The sequence below is a fragment of the Oryza sativa genome, chromosome 3 (genome assembly GCF_034140825.1).
Source record: "Oryza sativa Japonica Group chromosome 3, ASM3414082v1".
Lineage (NCBI taxonomy): Eukaryota > Viridiplantae > Streptophyta > Magnoliopsida > Poales > Poaceae > Oryza > Oryza sativa.
The window spans coordinates 35,563,934-35,581,995 of record NC_089037.1 but is presented as its reverse complement, the minus strand read 5'-3'; the positions used below and the strand labels follow the sequence as shown (position 1 = coordinate 35,581,995).

The 18,062-nt window shown below is 42.5% G+C and overlaps 3 protein-coding genes and 1 pseudogene across 5 annotated transcripts; all 4 read left to right on the top strand.

Annotated features, from left to right (window-relative positions):
• The first annotated feature begins 591 nt into the window (after nt 1-591).
• LOC4334622 (mitotic-spindle organizing protein 1B) lies at nt 592-2,727 on the top strand. 2 transcript variants are annotated; one of them, XM_066308653.1, is made up of 2 exons: nt 592-966; nt 2,712-2,727. In XM_066308653.1, exon 1 carries the CDS (start codon nt 678-680, stop codon nt 963-965), a length of 288 nt encoding a protein of 95 aa, XP_066164750.1. In that variant the 5' UTR covers nt 592-677; the 3' UTR covers nt 966; nt 2,712-2,727. The 2 variants fall into 2 exon arrangements, with proteins under 2 accessions (XP_066164750.1, XP_015632866.1); XM_015777380.3 differs by lacking the exon at nt 2,712-2,727 and adding an exon at nt 2,160-2,579.
• Nucleotides 2,726-5,721, top strand: LOC4334621 (calmodulin-binding protein 60 D-like; annotated as a pseudogene).
• A 1,887-nt stretch (nt 5,722-7,608) lies between these two features.
• Nucleotides 7,609-11,443, top strand: LOC4334620 (nucleobase-ascorbate transporter 6). 2 transcript variants are annotated; one of them, XR_003241380.2, is made up of 15 exons: nt 7,609-7,902; nt 8,008-8,105; nt 8,192-8,368; nt 8,483-8,583; nt 8,692-8,767; nt 8,854-8,913; nt 8,991-9,175; nt 9,321-9,417; nt 9,513-9,599; nt 9,704-9,762; nt 9,872-9,963; nt 10,476-10,553; nt 10,652-10,812; nt 10,904-11,182; nt 11,256-11,443. XR_003241380.2 is itself a non-coding variant. In XM_015776742.3 (14 exons), the coding sequence occupies exons 1-14, from the start codon at nt 7,803-7,805 to the stop codon at nt 11,120-11,122; spliced, it is 1,590 nt and encodes a 529-aa protein (XP_015632228.1). In that variant the 5' UTR covers nt 7,609-7,802; the 3' UTR covers nt 11,123-11,443. The 2 variants fall into 2 exon arrangements, 1 of the variants encoding a protein (XP_015632228.1); XM_015776742.3 differs by having other exon boundaries at nt 10,904-11,443.
• Nucleotides 11,444-12,333: 890 nt separating this feature from the next.
• LOC4334619 (ras-related protein Rab11C) lies at nt 12,334-15,496 on the top strand. The gene is made up of 3 exons (XM_015776743.3): nt 12,334-12,434; nt 12,588-12,785; nt 14,770-15,496. The coding sequence occupies exons 2-3, from the start codon at nt 12,621-12,623 to the stop codon at nt 15,250-15,252; spliced, it is 648 nt and encodes a 215-aa protein (XP_015632229.1). The 5' UTR covers nt 12,334-12,434; nt 12,588-12,620; the 3' UTR covers nt 15,253-15,496.
• The last annotated feature ends 2,566 nt before the right edge of the window (nt 15,497-18,062 follow it).

Genomic DNA, 18,062 nt, shown 5'->3' with positions numbered 1-18,062 from the left:
ACGCTAATGATGTTGGCGCCATAAAAATAGTCTATTCCTGTAATAAGTTATTTCATGGGTCTATTTATAAAATAAGTTTTTTAAAAAATAATCAAAAGGTAAAAAAAATCCATGTTCTCTAGTTATGTAATTGGATCATGAGTAGATATACATGTGTGCTAGCAATAGCAAGTTTAACTTTTTGACTAAAAACCGTAAATTTTCAAGCGAGGTAAATTTTCAAGCCTCGCACGGGATAAAAGTAGATTTCGAGCGAAATTTCAAATGATTTTTAAGAGGTCATACATAAATCAATAAAATCCGACAGAAATTTAATTGAAATTTGCCAAAGTTTCATGTTACCAAGTCAGAATCAGGGTTTACTAAACTATTTTGGGTGAGTTTACCACCACCCCATAATAAGACGGTTATCCCGATAATTACACATTACCGTAAAAAACCGTACTGCTACCGTGAGATTTATCATACTGCACGTGATATCCGTGATAAGTGCGTAACCGTATGGCTTTTGCAAATGCAGGCCACAGCTCTTGATTTCTCGCTGGATCCTGGTTTTCACCAAATCACCTGCATCGCGTGATCGCGGCCGCTACCGTGCACAGTAACTCTGAACCAGAGCTACCCCCACCAACCGGAGTATCGGACTCCGGAAGCCGGAAGCGACGGCGCCGCCCGATATGGAGGCGGAGTCGGCGGCGGCGAGGCAGGCGAAGGAGTCGCTGGAGCTGGCGTTCCAGATGTCTCAGATCCTCGACACCGGCCTCGACCGCCACACGCTGTCGCTGCTCATGGCGCTCTGCGACCGCGGCGCCAACCCCGAGGCCCTCGCCGCCCTCGTCCGCGAGCTCTCCTCCGCGGCTCCTCCGACCACCGCCGCCGCCGCACCCAGCCCCGCGTCCAACGCCACCGCGGCGCCGTCCGCAAAAGCCGCGTCGCTTTTCCCCTCCGGTCTTCGCAAACCCTAGGGTTCGTGCCCCCTTCTCTCAGACGAGATCACACTATCACTTGATCCTACATTACGTTGTCTTAGAATGTAAACTAGCGGATCGTTCTGCTCTGTAGATTCGTTTTAGCCGCAACACCTTCCTGGCTTGTATCCTCAAGAGATTATGCACAATTTTTCTATCAGAACTCCTTAATTTTAGGAGATCGTGACATGGATCCGTTCAGAGATATGGGGATATCGGTATGACATGAATATTTGATTGCGGAGACACTTGTGGCATTAAGACTGAGAACTCATATTTGTTTGGGCACTTGATAATTTTGAATTCAACTTCCACTGACATGGAACGGCCTCATGAATTGCCATCTTGATGTTGCATTGTTCTAGAGAACTCCTGTTAGCTAGTTGTTCTTTGTCAGTTACAATTATGGTATAGCCATTTGTCAACAACTTATAATTTCATCAGTTATGTAGGTTGGTTGCATTTTGATCCTACCTATGTTTTCTTTGTCGCCCTGGGTTAAAGTGGTTATATACCCATCAAGTTAGTTCATTATCCTTCAATAGTTTTCCTAGATAAAAAGGTCATGCTTGAGAACTGTAGGTTATGTGGGGTTTGGTCATGTCTTTTGACCAAACGAGGCACTGAAAACACAGCCTATGCTCCCCACCAGGCACCAGCAATGTATGTGGGTTGGCTTTGCTGATGTACCAAGTAGTAACGTTGGATTCAACTGAGATCTCTGTTTATAGTCCGATAATTATAGGCTTTTGATGTTTATACTGTGCATTGCTCAGAGTAAAAAAAAAATTGAATAGAAGCCTTTCAACTGCTATGATACTTTGAAACTAACAACCTTAATACTAACTTGAGACAAGTTGCAAATGGTTCCTAACACTCGTTTTCCCTTAGCCTGACCAGACTTATTGCAGTGCTTTAAATCTCAGATTACATCCCACTGTGATCACTGCCAGCAGTAGCAATTTTTTTACAGTCATTTCAACACTACGCTACCTTAGTTTTTGGCAACATTTCAATGCTACCTTTGGTTTCACTTATCAAGCATGATAGAAATATATAATGTTCTTGTGGTTTCAAGCTTTGTTAGTGGCTTCTTATCAGGTTCAGCTAGACTTAAACTGGATTTCATTGCAAACTGTTTTTTCTTGGTATAGTTGCCGTGAGTTAACTGTTACCTGTACGCTTAAGCAGTTACTGAAGACCGAGTGGAACCGATGTGCTTGATTTTAAGGTAGAGCAGACTCGAGATTTGATTGCTGGGAGAAAGGTATTGACAATCTTAAGGGAGATGTAAAATCTTTCTTTAGAATGTATTTGTGATGTTGTGACTGGCCTGTTTCCTCAAGGAAGGTGTGGTTCATGGAACGCTGTGTGCTTTGCTTGACTTGTGGAAGATAAGTGTTCTAGTAATCATGGGAATGTTGCCTTTCCCATTTCTAATAGCCAATTGTATGTATCAGCAAGACATATGGTCTTTTGTTAATTATCCTCTCTTGACCTTGAAGTCCTTTGCTTTGCCACATGCTTATCCAAGAAGGAATGTGTCATCTCCATTGGTTGAACTCTCATTTTCAGATAACAATGAAAGCAATGTGAATGTTATCTCTGTTCCACCATCTGGTTCAAGTTCAAGTGCACTGCAGCTTTTCTTTTCTTTTTTCTTGAACTGACACTGCAGCTTTTCATTTCTGCTCCATTTGGCCCCTTTTCACCAAATTCTACTCTTGGTTTTATCCTGTCCAGATAAAAAGGATAGCATTTCAATTCCGTTCATGCAAGTGGTGAATAAACTTGATCAAGCCTTTTTAGAGAATAAACTTTATGAAGCCATGTCACTTCTGCATTCCTGCCTACAAAGTCAGGTCTTTATATGGTCAGGGTTGGTGGTTGAATCTTTATAAAAAAGGTGAAAATAACTGAATCGAATCGAACAATAATAGATGTAAAAAGTTTTTTTAGGCCGACTTGCCTTAGACTAGGCTAGTCTTTGTATTTTGTGTGGCCTAGTGGGCTGGTTCGCCCACGCAATTTCAGGTCATTTTTATGGAAAAAAAAACAATCATTTAGGTCGGGGCCAGCGAAGATGAGGGCGGAGGCGAGGTGCACAGCGGTGGCCGGAGATGTCGCAGAAGCGGCAGCTGGAGGAGAGCAGCGGTAGCAGAGCGGAGGCATGGGGGCCCCTGGCCCAGCCAAATCTGGGGCTGGGAGCTCGTCGCCGCCCCACCGCTACGGGGAGCCCAAGCATCAGATGGTCCCTGCCCTCCGCGAGTATATCCCCTCCGTTATCTTTGAGAACTCGATTGGAACCCCCATGGTTGTGTTTGTGTGGTTGGTTGTCTGATTTGGTGCCGGTGTGTGGCTTGCCTTCGTGCAGGATGATCACGGAGGTGATGCAGAAAAGCAGCATTGAAAAGTTGTTCATGGCTATTGAGCCCCTCATCCGAAGAATGGTGAGGCAGCCTATGGAACCTACTTTCTTATTTTCCATTTCTCACCCATGTGTCATGAATTTATAGGAAGATATGACTTTTTGGTATATGATGTGCATGTTTTATCTGTATCCCCTTTTGTTCTGTTGGGCTTAGGGTTATGTTTGTTGCTAACGTGGCTTTTATATTGTTCATTCATAATTTTATCGAAAGTTTCATCTGTATCTGGTGCAGCTGGCATTCTTAGATCTGTTTTGTACTTTTGAATTACACAAACCCTACTTGTAGTCTTCAACTTAATGTAAGGAACCCTGTAAATCCGTAAATTGAAACCTAACAAGTATTTAATCCCTGGAAGACTGTTAATTCCTGACCTCCATTTTTTGGTTTCATTTGTTTCTATTTAGAAGATAGTATTTTCACCCAAAGCCATTGAAAGTTTATCCTAGGCAGGATTTTCTTCAGCCATGTGTTATTTGGCTGTCCAATGATGGCCTTCAGGCCTTGATGTTTTATCCGATTGTAATTTCTAGGTGAAAGAAGAAATCGAGTCAGCGTTTGCAAATCATGCCATTATGATGGCAAGGTACGACATTGTAACACTGTCTTAAACTACTATTTGACAAGTATCAGCCACTGTATAGATTCATTAAGCTAATGCAGCTTTCTTTAAGTTTAACAACTTGATTTCTTATTTTCCCATTAGAACTGTCATGGACGTTGTTCCACCTACATCGAAAAATTTCCAGCTACAGTTCATGACTAAGCTTTCACTTCCAATTTTCACTAGCTCCAAGATTGAAGGAGAGAGCTCCTTAAGCATAACTATTGCTCTAGTTGACACTGTTACCAGAGAAGTTGTAGCATCAGGCGATGAGTCCCTGATGAAAGTTGAAATAGTAGTTTTAGAGGGGGATTTTGAAGGTGGAGAAGGCGATGACTGGACAGCTCAGGAGTTTAACAATAACATTATTAGAGCAAGGGAAGGCAAATGAACCTTGCTTCTGGGGACATTTTTGTTGGCCTTACTAACGGCATCAGTACAATGGGGGAACTATCATTCACACATAATTCCAGTTGGACATGCAGCCGTAAGTGTGGTTAAAAGCATTATTTTGTTATGTTGAGAAATATAAAACCATGAAACAATATATTTCTTAGATTTGAATGAATAAATTGTTTTTCTGTGGATGGTCATGGTAATCTGAGCTCAAAAGTTTTTTCCTCAGCAAGCAGATGTCACATTTCTATCCATATGTCTGAATTTGTCATTGTTTAATTGTGTTGTAGCATGCTTTTGCAGATGATAGTGCTATTCAGCAAAATATATGGATATATTGGCCCTCTTATTCTCAAACCATGCAGATATTGGGCAGTGGTATGTCAACAAAGATGTGGGAGGTCACAGTTGAGCATTCAAAAACTTGTATTCTCACTGACAAGGTGCATTTGTACTATCCACACAGCCTAATCAAAACAGCTGTCGTGTTCAATGTTGTTGGAGAAGTGAGAGGGCTAATATCTGAGAAGTTCGTTTGTGCTGATGATCTTATGGAAAAGGATAAGGTATTCACATTTTCTCTCTCAACCTAGTTACTTAGAGAAGATTCTTGTGTATTTCCCTCCACCAGTTAAAATCTGGACCATTTTTTTAACCCTGACTTTTGTTCTTTCTAGGCTGAAGCACATGCAGCTGTGAAGCAAGCGTATGAAAATTGGAAGAATGTATATTCACCTATAACAATGAAACAGCACTTCCATCAAATCATTCACAGCTCCTCGATGTGAGATCTCCATCATTGCTCGCAAATGAATATAACCAATTCCCAACACAGGTTTCTACTGATGGTTTTGGTTTGAGCCAGTCAAGCATACCATCAGCTGACATTGGATCCTTGTCAACTGGGAACTGCAGAAAGCAATGAAAATCAATATCAGCCCGATTTACCCCCACTTGGTGGCCATGGACCACCCGTAGTATCACAGACAATGGATAAAGTTCTCTAATTTGGTTTATGATGATTGCGCCAGTCATCCCTCATTCAGTGAAGATTACTATCGTTGTGCAGATCCATCTGTATCCTTTGACACACAAAGACCTTGAGCTGCACTGAAAGGCTTCGTTGCAACGATATCTAAGCCCAAGGCCGGGTGTAGAGAATGGAGGACATTGTCTTATGTTCTAGGGTGGATATTCTACACCAATAGGATTGTTGCTCTGAAAAGAACGAAACCTGGGAAATGACGGTTTTCCTACTTGTTTATCCCTGTGGACTGTGGTTGTTTAGTTAAACTGTGAAATATATACTATCTCCATCTCAAAATGTTTGACGCTGTTGACTTTTTTAAAAATCCCAAAATGTTTGACGCCGTTGACTTTTTTAAAAATATTTGACCTTTCGTCTTATTCAAAAAATTTAAGTAATTGTTAATTCTTTTTCTATCATTTGATTTATTGTTAAATATACATTTATATATACATATAGTTTTACACATATCACAAAAGTTTTTGAATAAAACGAACGGTCAAACATGTTTAAAAAAGTCAACGGTGTCAAACATTTAGGAAAGGAGGGAGTAGTATATAAGTGGGGAAAAGGGAAATCATGTACATATGACTATGAGCTTGGCAGTCTCGTAATCTTTTTGGGCACAGAGCTGGTACGCTTTGCTGGTTTACGAGCTACATCCAACATTTTTGTTTTTAGCAAGAGCATTCAGCATTGCCTGTAAATAATCGGATGAAGTTTTGTGAATTTAATCCGTAAACATTTGTGGATGGTGTCGACTAAACCATGTTCTCTAGCTCACCTGAGTAGCACTTCAAGGTCCTGAAATCAAATAGTATCAGATTGGGTTATTTGAGGGTTAAGTTACTTGTTTGATAGGTTGAGTTTCTAATTTAAAAATGTTGTATATATCCGGTTGGATGTAGGTACCCTTCTCTAGGTCTCCAGCTCAATTGCGGTTATCATCAGCTAGTTATATGATGTTGGCAAGAACAATGTTCCTGCAACATTAGTTCCCCTTTCACTCTTAACAGTTTGCATTGTTTTTCGCACTATTCTATTGGATTGATGAAATGTCTTGATTAGAGACAGACGTTAGAGACAGACGTTGATGAAATGTCTTGATCAAAGTGAGCATCGCTGATCACTCCATGCTGACTGGAGTAAAGAACAGTACCAAAAAAAAAACAGTGATTTGGTGTTCGCAGGTGCCAACGTCTTTATTCCCTGGTCACTGCCTGCCAAACCCTGCAAGCACTCCACGCATTATATTAGCGTGTGATTACTGATTTGCTGGCACTTGGCAGAATTATCCCAAAACCTAATCAGTACTTGCAACCATTACTTTAAACTTGATTACATTACATGATTCGGTGGTCGGTTGATTGATTGATACCTTGCGGCCGAAATCCTCATTACTACTACTGCATGTTAGGAACTGAATAAAGAAGAGGAGGTTCCCTCTAGATCCTTTACTTGCACCTTTGGCCTTTCTTTTCTCCTTAATCTACCCACATGGAGGGATCCATGTGGCCCCCAGTATCAAGTTCAGGTCTCCTTGTGGGCCCCAACGGACTCATTTACTCCTCACTCATTACCATCCAAACTCCTCTTTTAACCACTGTAAATTTATTACTCCTTGCTAATAATCCTAATAATAGTCACATTGCTTAGATTTGTAGTAGTAGTAGTAATAATTTAACAGTGTGGTTTGACTGAGAAAACCGCGAGATTGGTGGCAGCCTCCACGAAAGGAGGGCGTTTGATATGATTATATATATGCAGGAAAAAAACGAGATATCCCTGCCGTGCGTCGCGGCAACAAACCGCCGGCAAACCAAACGGGCGTGAAATCATTTCGGAAACCCCCCATCCCTCCTCCCCTTTTTCCTCGTAATAACCGGACGCCGACGCGGCCCCCCGCCTAGGCTGCCGCAGCTGAACCACGGCGCAAGCGCAACCACCACGCCGCGCGTACGCAGCGCGGCAGTAAAAGTTGCGGTAGAAAACGGCAAAAACGCCACCACCGCCATCACGGCTGCGGGCTACCACCACCACGGCACCACCGCGTGGTTTGACTCGTCGCCGACTCAGATCGCCTCGTCGGTGACACACACCCACACACGGCGAGAAAGAGTGAGAGAAAGACGAAGTGGAGGACTCCCCCCACTCTATAAATTTACTGGGGTTTGGTTGGTGCGTGTGCAGTGCAGTGTGCGTGAGTCATCGCGGAGTCGTCAGTGTTTCATCGTGTGCGCCGCGCCGCTGCGTGCAGTGCGTTGCGTTCCTCCACTCCCGCGGCGACCGCTTCAACTCGCGCATCTCGAGGAGGCCGGCTCGGCTGCTGCGCCTCACTCTCACTCTCACTCACACTGCAGTGGTGGTAGTGGTAGGCAATGGCGGCGCCGGCGCCGAAGCAGGAGGAACTGCAGCCGCACGCGGTGAAGGACCAGCTGCCGGCCATCTCCTACTGCCTCACCAGCCCTCCCCCATGGCGTCAGTGCCCATTCCCTCTCTCATCCTCTCTCTCTGCATTCCAGGAGTGGATCGATCGATCTCCATGGTTGGCTGCTTGACGGCGCCTTCGGTTTCTTTCTGCAGCGGAGGCCATCCTGCTCGGATTCCAGCACTACCTCGTCATGCTCGGCACCACGGTCATCATCCCCACCGCGCTCGTCCCCCAGATGGGCGGCGGCAATGTACGTCCCCTCCTCCCGCCGCCGCCGCGGCGTCGCACCGCTCACTTGCTTCTGTGACTCACTCATTTGGCTGCCGATGGATGCAGGAGGAGAAGGCGCGGGTGATCCAGACGCTGCTGTTCGTCGCCGGCATCAACACGCTGATCCAGAGCTTCCTCGGCACGCGCCTGCCCGCCGTCATCGGGGGCTCCTACACCTTCGTCGCGCCCACCATCTCCATCATCCTCGCCGGCCGCTACAACGGCATTGCCGATCCCCACGAGGTCGCCCTCCTCACTCCCCCCCGCACCCACGCAAAGTTTGCTCCTCTTCTGTTTGACTCCTTGCTGTATTGACACTGACAAATGTGGCGTGCTGGGTTCGGCATGGCGTTGCAGAAATTCGTGCGCATCATGCGGGGAACGCAGGGCGCACTCATAGTGGCCTCCACGCTCCAAATCATCATGGGGTTCAGTGGGCTCTGGCGGATTGTCGTCAGGTGTGCATGTCTCATCCTCAGGGTTCAGATTCCAGGTCGTTTGATCAGTGTACCTTAACTGGCCCTATCATTCTGCTAATTCATGTTTATATTCTTGTAATGTTGCAGGCTGCTGAGCCCACTGTCCGCAGCACCATTGGTTGCGCTTGTTGGATTTGGGCTCTATGAGCTTGGATTCCCAAGTGTGAGTATTTTGTACTACAATTGTACATGTACAGTCGTCTGGATGTATTTGCAACAGTGGTATGACAGCATAAATTTACTATGCAGGTTGCCAAATGTGTGGAGATTGGCCTTCCACAAATCATACTGCTGGTGGCTCTTTCCCAGGTATACATCAAGATGGCTATTGTGTGAATTCTAACGGTGGATGAATCCTTATGAATGTTGTGTAAATCTTTGTGCAGTACATACCTAAGCTGGTGCCTTTGTTGGGGACTGCGTTCGAGCGTTTCGCCATCATAATGTCTGTGGCCCTTGTCTGGCTTTACGCCTTCTTCCTGACTGTTGGTGGGGCGTACAAGAATGCTGCTCCGAAGACACAATTTCACTGTCGAACTGATCGATCTGGGCTTGTAGGGGGTGCTCCATGGTAATACCATGCATCTATTTCCATGCCATCCTAACGTCGGAAAGGCGTTACATTACATCTGTTTGCATTTATATCCTGCAATTGGCAGTTTGGCACTAAAGAAAAGATTAGCTAATATAAATAGATTTTCGTCTGCATTTTATAGGATAAGTGTACCTTACCCATTCCAGTGGGGAGCACCAACGTTTGATGCTGGTGAAGCTTTTGCAATGATGGCAGCTTCTTTTGTTGCTCTTGTGGAGGTACTGTGGATATATCTATGGTTTTTAGGGGGAGGTGCAGTATGTTAGAGGGCATTATGCATCAACCAGCTAATATTCCTTACTGTCTAATGCAGTCTACTGGTGCATTCATTGCTGTCTCACGGTACGCCAGTGCAACACCATGCCCTCCTTCTGTTATGAGTCGCGGCATTGGTTGGCAGGTACCATCTAGACTCCTTAATCTGCAAATATTTTGTCCGAGTTCTTGACAATTCAAATGGCATGCAGGCATCTTACCTACTTTATTTGTTTGTGTGTTGCCTAGGGGGTTGGTATTTTGCTGGGTGGCTTATTTGGAACAGCTAATGGATCATCTGTATCTGTGTAAGTACATTCTAGATTACTGTTGCCTATATTTTACTGTTTTATACAGTTTCATATTAATACTAGCATTTGATGTTGGTCTGAGATACTTTGTACCGTTCTGGAACAGTGAAAATGCTGGTTTGCTAGGTTTGACACGTGTTGGCAGCAGACGTGTGGTGCAGATTTCTGCTGGATTTATGATTTTCTTCTCTATTCTTGGTAAGCCTAATGCTTTGATGTAATTATGTATTTAGATGGTTTTGATCGTACTCTTCTGTCAAGTAAAGATGTATTTGTGAGTTTGTGAGAGTGGAAAAGGTGAAGTTCTATATCCAGGCTGTTATCCATGACCTGATCAAGTATTTCCTGTAATGTTCAGAGGTGGTTTGTTAATGGTTCCAACGACTGATAGCTGGATAAATAGCTAAGCTTAAAATCAGTTCATGAATAGTTTCTCAAGGAGCCGCAGTTAGCCAGAAGCTGAATATTACAGGAAATACTATTGCACAATAGCAAGGCTGACACTGACTCAGATTTAACTAAAGTTAAAGTCGTGATTACTGCATAAAAACCTATACTTGTGATGTTCTCTCAGGCTTTCATAATTTCTTTTGCTTATTTAAGCTTATCATCTTGTCATACAACTTTAAAGCATCCTTGTTATGCTCCTGCAATACTGACAATAAGCATGTACTTCATCTGGTTGTACTGATTCTGTGTTGCGTTCCTAGGGAAATTTGGAGCGGTATTTGCTTCAATTCCAGGCCCAATAATTGCAGCTATATACTGTCTTCTCTTTGCATATGTCGGTATGTACAATGAAGAGAATCTTAAATGATAAATCTAGCTTTCTTTCTATCATATTTGAATTATGAACACCTGCAATATATTTGGTTTCTGTCCACAGGTATGGCAGGAGTAGGGTTCCTTCAGTTTTGCAACCTGAACAGCTTCCGAACAAAATTCATCGTGGGATTCTCCGTGTTTATGGGTTTGTCGGTTCCACAGTATTTCAACGAGTACACCTCTGTTGCAGGCTATGGCCCAGTACACACTCACGCAAGATGGGTAAGACCCAGTAAATATACTCAAGTGTTACTACTCCTTTCATGAACCTAACAATTGATGGTTATGTTTGTTCCTGTTTGCTCTTTCCCAGTTCAATGATATGATCAATGTGGTATTCTCGTCAAAAGCATTCGTCGGAGGCGCTGTAGCATATTTGTTGGACAATACCCTCCAGAGGCATGACAGCACTGCCAGGAAGGACCGGGGGCACCATTTCTGGGACAGATTCAGGTCGTTCAGGACAGACCCACGCAGCGAGGAGTTCTACTCTCTGCCTTTCAACCTCAACAAGTTCTTCCCATCCTTCTGATTTTGCACGCCAGTGTTTTGTATCAAATTGGGATAGCATTGTAGTACGATTAGTTCTTGGGTAAGTAATTCTAGCATTGCCAGATTGTTGTTTCTCCTAGTGTTTTTATACTCCTGAGTTCTGAATCCTGCAGACCCCAGTGTAAAACTATCTGAGGAAGGAGAAATGACTCGGTATTTTTGGGTGTATATTAGTTCGGATTAACAGTTAAATCAACAAACTGAAAATGCCTAGTTTTTCTTCCCCCGAGGCTGTAATTTCAGCTGTGATTTTACTATCTTCAGTGTAAGCAGTTAAATCCTTTCAGCTGTGATTTCACTATCTTGCTGATCTTCTCGTGGTATATGGATTGCCTTTTCTTCTTCAGACGACCTAAAAAAGAAGTGGAACAGAGTGCTTCAAACTGAGCAGATGATCTACAAACTGAACCATGAGCCCATGACGAGATGGAAATCCAATTGGACCTTGAATTCGTCCAAACCAACCAGCTGATCTTGACAATGATACGTCTCTCTTCTTTTTTTCTCATGCCTCATGCATGTTCGAGACAAAACTCTCAAAAGCATTGTCAGTGGAGCCCATCTGCCGGTGACACCTTTGGATCGTTGACATGCCAGGTGTGAGAGTGTGAAACCACATGTGAAAGAGCATGGTCATATGCGCTAGTAGAATTTTCCAATTTGAATTTAACTCGTTCGGATCAACAAACCTACCAGAAAATCCGGACCATTTCAACTCGAAACAGCGAGCTGCAGCCTGCAGGTGCAGGGGGAGTCGCGTACACGACCTCGTCAAGTACCAACCACTCACATGCAATTATATGCAAAACAGAAAAAAAAAACACTTTCTAACTCTTTATTTCGTGCACATACAGCAAGTACAAATATTATACTCCCATTTAGCAACCGACGTTAAACGTGACAATACACGAGGGATACTAATTCTTTATTTGAACCGTGAAATTCGCCAGCAACCAATAGTAGATCTGATGCAACGGAACCAAACTACCAAAGGAGGACAGTTTAAATTCAAAATTCCCTGATGGCTCCCTGAAATTCCTCTGTTACAATTTATTTTTTTAATCCCCCAATAATTAGCTGCTTATAATATAATAATCAATTAAGAAATTAATTAATCCTTTGCTCCCTGATTGCCTCTCTGCCTCGCTGTACATTGCCCACTTCGCCGCCCGTTTCGGTTTCCCTTTCTTCATTCTTCTTCTTCTCATCCCAAATCTCTCCTCCTCCCATCCCGCCGCGCCCGCGAGAGATCAGCAGCTACTCGACTCGACTCGACTCGAATCGAATCCGAGGTGCGCGCCACTCGCTCGCTGCGATTCTCCTCTTCTTCTTCTGCTGGTTTCGATCGGTTGCTTGCTTCTTCTGCGGTTGCTTTGCTTGGGATCTCTGCTTACGTTGCTGTTGTTTGGGGGTTTGGATCTCGGGCTGTGCGTGTGGTGGTGCAGGGGGGCGGCGGCGAGGGGTGGTGGTGGTCGGCCATGGCGCACCGGGTGGACAACGAGTACGACTACCTCTTCAAGATCGTGCTCATCGGCGACTCCGGCGTCGGCAAGTCCAACATCCTCTCGCGATTCACCCGCAACGAGTTCTGCCTCGAGTCCAAGTCCACCATTGGCGTCGAGTTCGCCACCCGCACGCTCCAGGTCCCCCTTCCCTCGCGCGATCCATCCTCTTCTCTCGCGACTATGGTTCAGAATAGTAGTGTTGGGGATTTCGCATGTCACCATTGCGTTCGATGCATTTTTGTTTGATTGGCCTGTCGTGATGTAGGGTTTTTCTGTTTGATATGAGATGATTACTTCGCGTGTACTGAACATGAATTAAGTTCAGTTCAATTCTGTGAATCTGACGAACGAAATGGGGGGAAAAATATCTACTACTATTGATTAATGATGCACACGTTGAGCTCTGACTCTTTTTGCATGTACCACTCGTTTAATAGTAGTATGTCATTTTGTTGTGCTTCATGGGGCCCTTGGAATGATTTGAAGAAAGTAACTTTATTCTTAACTGCACTGGTATCAACATAAATCAGATCCATAGGTACAGAGCTACAGAGGTACTAAGTATCATTTATCATGTCCTTATTTAATTGATTAAGGGGATATTAAGAAAAAACTTGAATTACATGTTGCTAAAGTCAATTTGGTAGTCAATGTAGAAGATGGTGAGCTTTATGCTGTGCTAGTTGAACTTATGTTGCTAACTTATATGTGGTGCATAAATCTCTACTTTTTCTGTTGGAAGTTCTACAACTGCTTTGGCGTATTTCACTCAACTGTCTTTCAATATTGGAAGTATCTCTGAAACATGCATTTATATTGCATTGCCTTCTGATTTCGTATAAATCCAAACTTTGCAGTTTGTCATCCATTATTTTGTTTATACCTTGACTTGGGTGTATGGATTATGCGTATCATTATTTGAACAGTATATTTCACATTGCACCATATATTTTGACCAAAGTTTCACAATGGGCAAGGTCCAAACCAACCTTTTTTCACTTAACACCATATATCTTTGCACTAGTTGGCACTTTGGACTAGGGTTGAGCACATCAAAGGAAGTTGTCAGAGAAAAGCTAGTTTAAATCATCAATTTTAGTGCCACAATATTAGGATAAATATCTTTAGAAAAAGTTAGCAAATCAGAAAATAACTTTTTTCAGCAAATCACACTAAAACAATGACGTGAACATGTTTAAAAGTGGCACAAAATGATCTATACATTGGGGCAAATGAATAAATAGAAAATAGAACTAGTTAATTACCACACACTGAAAAGAAGGAAGAAAACATAAAATGTTTTGCCTTTTATAATTATCCCTATGTAAATCATATGAATTTCTCTCATATTCCCTTGTTTTGCTCACCCCTTGTCCAAACTGAAAACTTATGTAAAGATGTATGATGTTAGTGAAAACATTGATTTAACCCTAGTCCATTATGAAACCTTGGTCAAAATATGTGGCCCATTGTAAAATTTACTCTTATTTCAATAGCATGTTAAAGTATACCGTTATCTTTGTAACGTCATAAAGCTTGTATTAAGTTCATAACACCGGCGTGGTAACTATAATTCTGCAGGAATTTTTTATTTGATTTGCTCTGTTGCTGGAGCATTGCTGATGCATTTACAGAGCTTCTGAAGTCTGAGCAGTGTATTTATCATTATTCGGTATACTTGCTCAATTCAAACTGCTTGTTAAAAAATGATAGCAACTTGCACTGCATAGATTGTACAAGTGGATCCTGTCCAGAAATATTTTAGGAGAAGGGTAACATTTTGGGGAGGTCGGAAGGGGGTATGTACCATTACTCTTTTGTTTTCTTTTAGTGTTGTAGGCCTCTGAATGTACCTGACGGTTAACACACACTGTTTCTATAGATGAGTCTTTTGATTAATTTGTTGCATTTCAGAGAACTTCTGAATTTTGGGAGCTGTTTTGCCTGTATAAGGCTCTGATATAGTGAACTTGTAATAGACCTTAACAATCTAATTTCACCATACTATAGCGACTTCTTTCATGGCAAATACTCAAGTTAAATTTATCCATGATATTGGTATTTTGGCTCACCATATTAGGTATGTTGGTCTTTCTTATTTAGTGTGGTATCATGTATACAGATAGAAGGGCAGACCATCAAAGCTCAGATATGGGATACTGCTGGGCAGGAGAGGTACCGTGCAATCACAAGTGCTTACTACCGGGGAGCTGTGGGGGCACTTCTAGTCTATGACATAACAAAGAAGCAGACGTTTGAAAACATCCAGAGGTGGCTTCGTGAACTTCGTGATCATGCGGACTCCAACATTGTCATTATGATGGTAGGCAACAAATCAGACCTTAACCACCTGAGATCAGTTCCAGAGGAAGATGGTCAGGCACTAGCAGAGAAGGAAGGTCTATCATTCCTCGAGACCTCAGCTCTGGAAGCCCTTAATGTTGAGAAGGCATTTCAGACTATCCTTAAAGATATTCATCAAATCATCAGCAAGAAGGCACTTGCTGCCCAAGAGGCAGCAGGCAGTGGACCTCCCACTCAAGGAACCACCATCAATGTTACTGATTCTGCTGTTAACACAAAGAGAGGATGCTGTTCTTCCTAGGTGCAACCGAAGATTTGGTGATGCTGCAAAAGGAAATTCCCATGGATCTTACAGCACTAGGTGTTATGTAGGTCGCTTGACTCCTTTTGGCCTGTAATTCTGGTGGGGTTGTAATCACAATTTAAATCGCTAGAAAGAAATATTCCTTTTAAGGTAGATACCATGTGTAGTTGCAAAATTTTGGTAGAGACTGTTGCTGGGCAAGACTTTCTACAGTTTCATATCTATATCATGTTTTCTATCAGTATGCTTGTGTTATATATCTTGTTATAGTCTAAATTGTTGGAGCTGAGAAATACTATGATGTTTTCCATGTTGGTGTAATATCCAGCATCTTCCTGCTAGAAACTAAAAACATTTATTTTTGCCTTTTTGGTGGTATTATCCATTCCAACTTATGAACTGAACAGCTAATATATCTCCATTCTCACTTGTACTGCATTTTGCCTTTCTGCTGATCCTGTTTCTTTCTTCTCACTTGTTGCTTGAAGTATACTGCATCTGCGGTCCCTGCTCACGTGTATCACATCCTTCGATTAGTTGGTGTAACATCAGGATTTCAGTTCATTTGATTCAGCGTTTTTTACATTATTAGGCCAGTCACAATGGGGGTTTCACTGGTGTGTCATGCACATTTAATAGGGGTAAGACTGAATAAAAAATGATTATTTGCATGAAATGGGGATGAGAGAGAAGGAAAGAGTTTCATCCTGGTGAAACTCGTCAGCGTCGTTTCCAAGTCCTCGGTAACAGAGTGAAACCCCCGTTGAGGCCGATTCGTTTCATTCACCGGATCTCTTGCGTCCGCCTCCGCCGTGCGACCTCTGCATTCTCCCGCGCCGCGCCGGATTTTGGGTACAAATGATCCCAGCAACTTGTATCAATTAAATGCTTTGCTTAGTCTTGGAAACGTCAAAGTGAAACCCCTCCACTGTGGGGATTGTTTCATAAAAGATTTCATTTGAGAGAAGATGGTATAATATTTTGGGTAGCCGTGCAATGACACTAGCCATTGTGACTGGCCTTATAGAATCAGTTCTATGCTATCTGCTTTAGCATAATCTGCTTTTCCATTGGACCGGGAACAGCATACTTTGGCATCGTTGTCAGTGCTGGCCTGGCCATGCATAGACCATTTGTGTCATGAGAGACATTTGTTCTAAGACTCCTACCTTAAAACTCCATGTAACTTTGATCCACATTCGCTTCTGACTTTATATCATGAGAAAGTTAATCATTCTTCCATTTTTGGGCTGGTTCATTTCAGGACATTTTTATTTATGCTGATTCAGACATCAACTTGGTGATCATAGAACATTTGAACATTATCATGAAAAATTTTAATCATTCTTCCATTTTTGGGCTGGTTCATTTCAGGACATTTTTATTTATGCTGATTCAGACATCAACTTGGCGATCATAGAACATTTGAACAGTAATGCATGTTTGCATGCATGGAGAATCTTACAGAGATAAGGCAAGCAGGTGACAATTCCTTGTGATTTTTCATCATACCTCTTGTGGTCTTATATTGTGAGACTGATCTGATCTCACTGAAGAAGAATATGTTCTCCTGGCACAAATGTCAGTCAATCCTTTCTGCTAGGATGGAGATAGATGCCTTTTTTTCTGCATTTTTCCTTTTGCGATTACATGAAAGACGTCTACGCATACAGACCACACGGACTGCCATTCGCGAGTACACCCCTTTAACATATGCTCAAGAGTCACACTCATGTATGAATGATCGTAGATATTATGATTTGATCTTGATAAATGGAGTCATGCACCTACAACTCCGCTAACATATCCTTTTTGGGATCAGAAGCCAAAGAGGGTCCATCTTTTATAGAAAGCAAGAACTACATCAATATATCAAAGGTGTTTATCCTATTTCTTTTTTGCAAATTGGAGGACAAGAGAGTGGCAAAAAAAAATCTTGCAGGTATGTCAACTGCAGAGTCTCCTCCTCTGGATTCTTGATGGACGCAACATCTGCCGAATCGTGTTCTGTTCACTTCCAAGAATGTGCAGCCAATTAGCTGCAACGGCCTTCCCTTTCTTTCTCTCCCTTTTTCGAGGCTCAAAAGATGTTCGAGAAAACTCTAGCTCGCTTTTTGCTCGTACGTTCAAAATACGGTGCATCTCTCTAAATATAAATTTCAATCTAATGGCAGGCAGGCTTGGAGCTGATTGTGATCTGTCCTGCTGGTGATTATCACTCATGTGTTCTCTGCTAGATTCTGAATTTTGTGGCCATAACGCGTTTTCATTCTAGAAAGGATGTTTGGATGTCGAAATTTCTTTGCTTGGTGCCTTCTATTTTGAATTCAAGTTAAACTAAATTCTAAAGATTTAATTCGATATGGAGGGCAATTTGATATGGTCAAAACCTGTTGAAGCTTCATAGTACACCACAGGTGAGTTGATCCAGTTTAAGCTGAAATCAAAAGCAGCTTTAGTGCACTTTTTTCACGAAAATTTTGACTAAGAGGGTTGATTTTAGCATTCAGTAAAGATATTCTGCATACGAATACCCACGGAAATCTGAAACTTTGAATTCAAAAGATTTGAGACCATGGAAAATTGAAGCCAGAGTACAAACAACCTTTTTAGAGAAGATAGTTCAGAAAATTAAATAATGTTTAATCGATTAATAATCGAACATTCACGATGGACTGATGGTGTGCGCACTATGCTAACCAACTTCCAATTGATCGTCCAATTAGTGCGTGTCGGATACAGGAGCAATTATTATAATAAATCTTTACTCGATCACTAGAAATCTACATATATTAATCTGTAATTCT

Coding starts and splice junctions, on each gene's coding strand:
- LOC4334622 (XM_066308653.1), top strand. CDS start 678: ATGGAGGCGGAGTCGGCGGCGGCGAGGCAGGCGAAGGAGTCGCTGGAG.
- LOC4334620 (XM_015776742.3), top strand. CDS start 7,803: ATGGCGGCGCCGGCGCCGAAGCAGGAGGAACTGCAGCCGCACGCGGTG. Junction 8,369..8,482: donor GCATTGCCGATCCCCACGAG/GTCGCCCTCCTC, acceptor ATGGCGTTGCAG/AAATTCGTGCGCATCATGCG. Junction 8,768..8,853: donor ATGAGCTTGGATTCCCAAGT/GTGAGTATTTTG, acceptor TTTACTATGCAG/GTTGCCAAATGTGTGGAGAT.
- LOC4334619 (XM_015776743.3), top strand. CDS start 12,621: ATGGCGCACCGGGTGGACAACGAGTACGACTACCTCTTCAAGATCGTG. Junction 12,786..14,769: donor TCGCCACCCGCACGCTCCAG/GTCCCCCTTCCC, acceptor TCATGTATACAG/ATAGAAGGGCAGACCATCAA.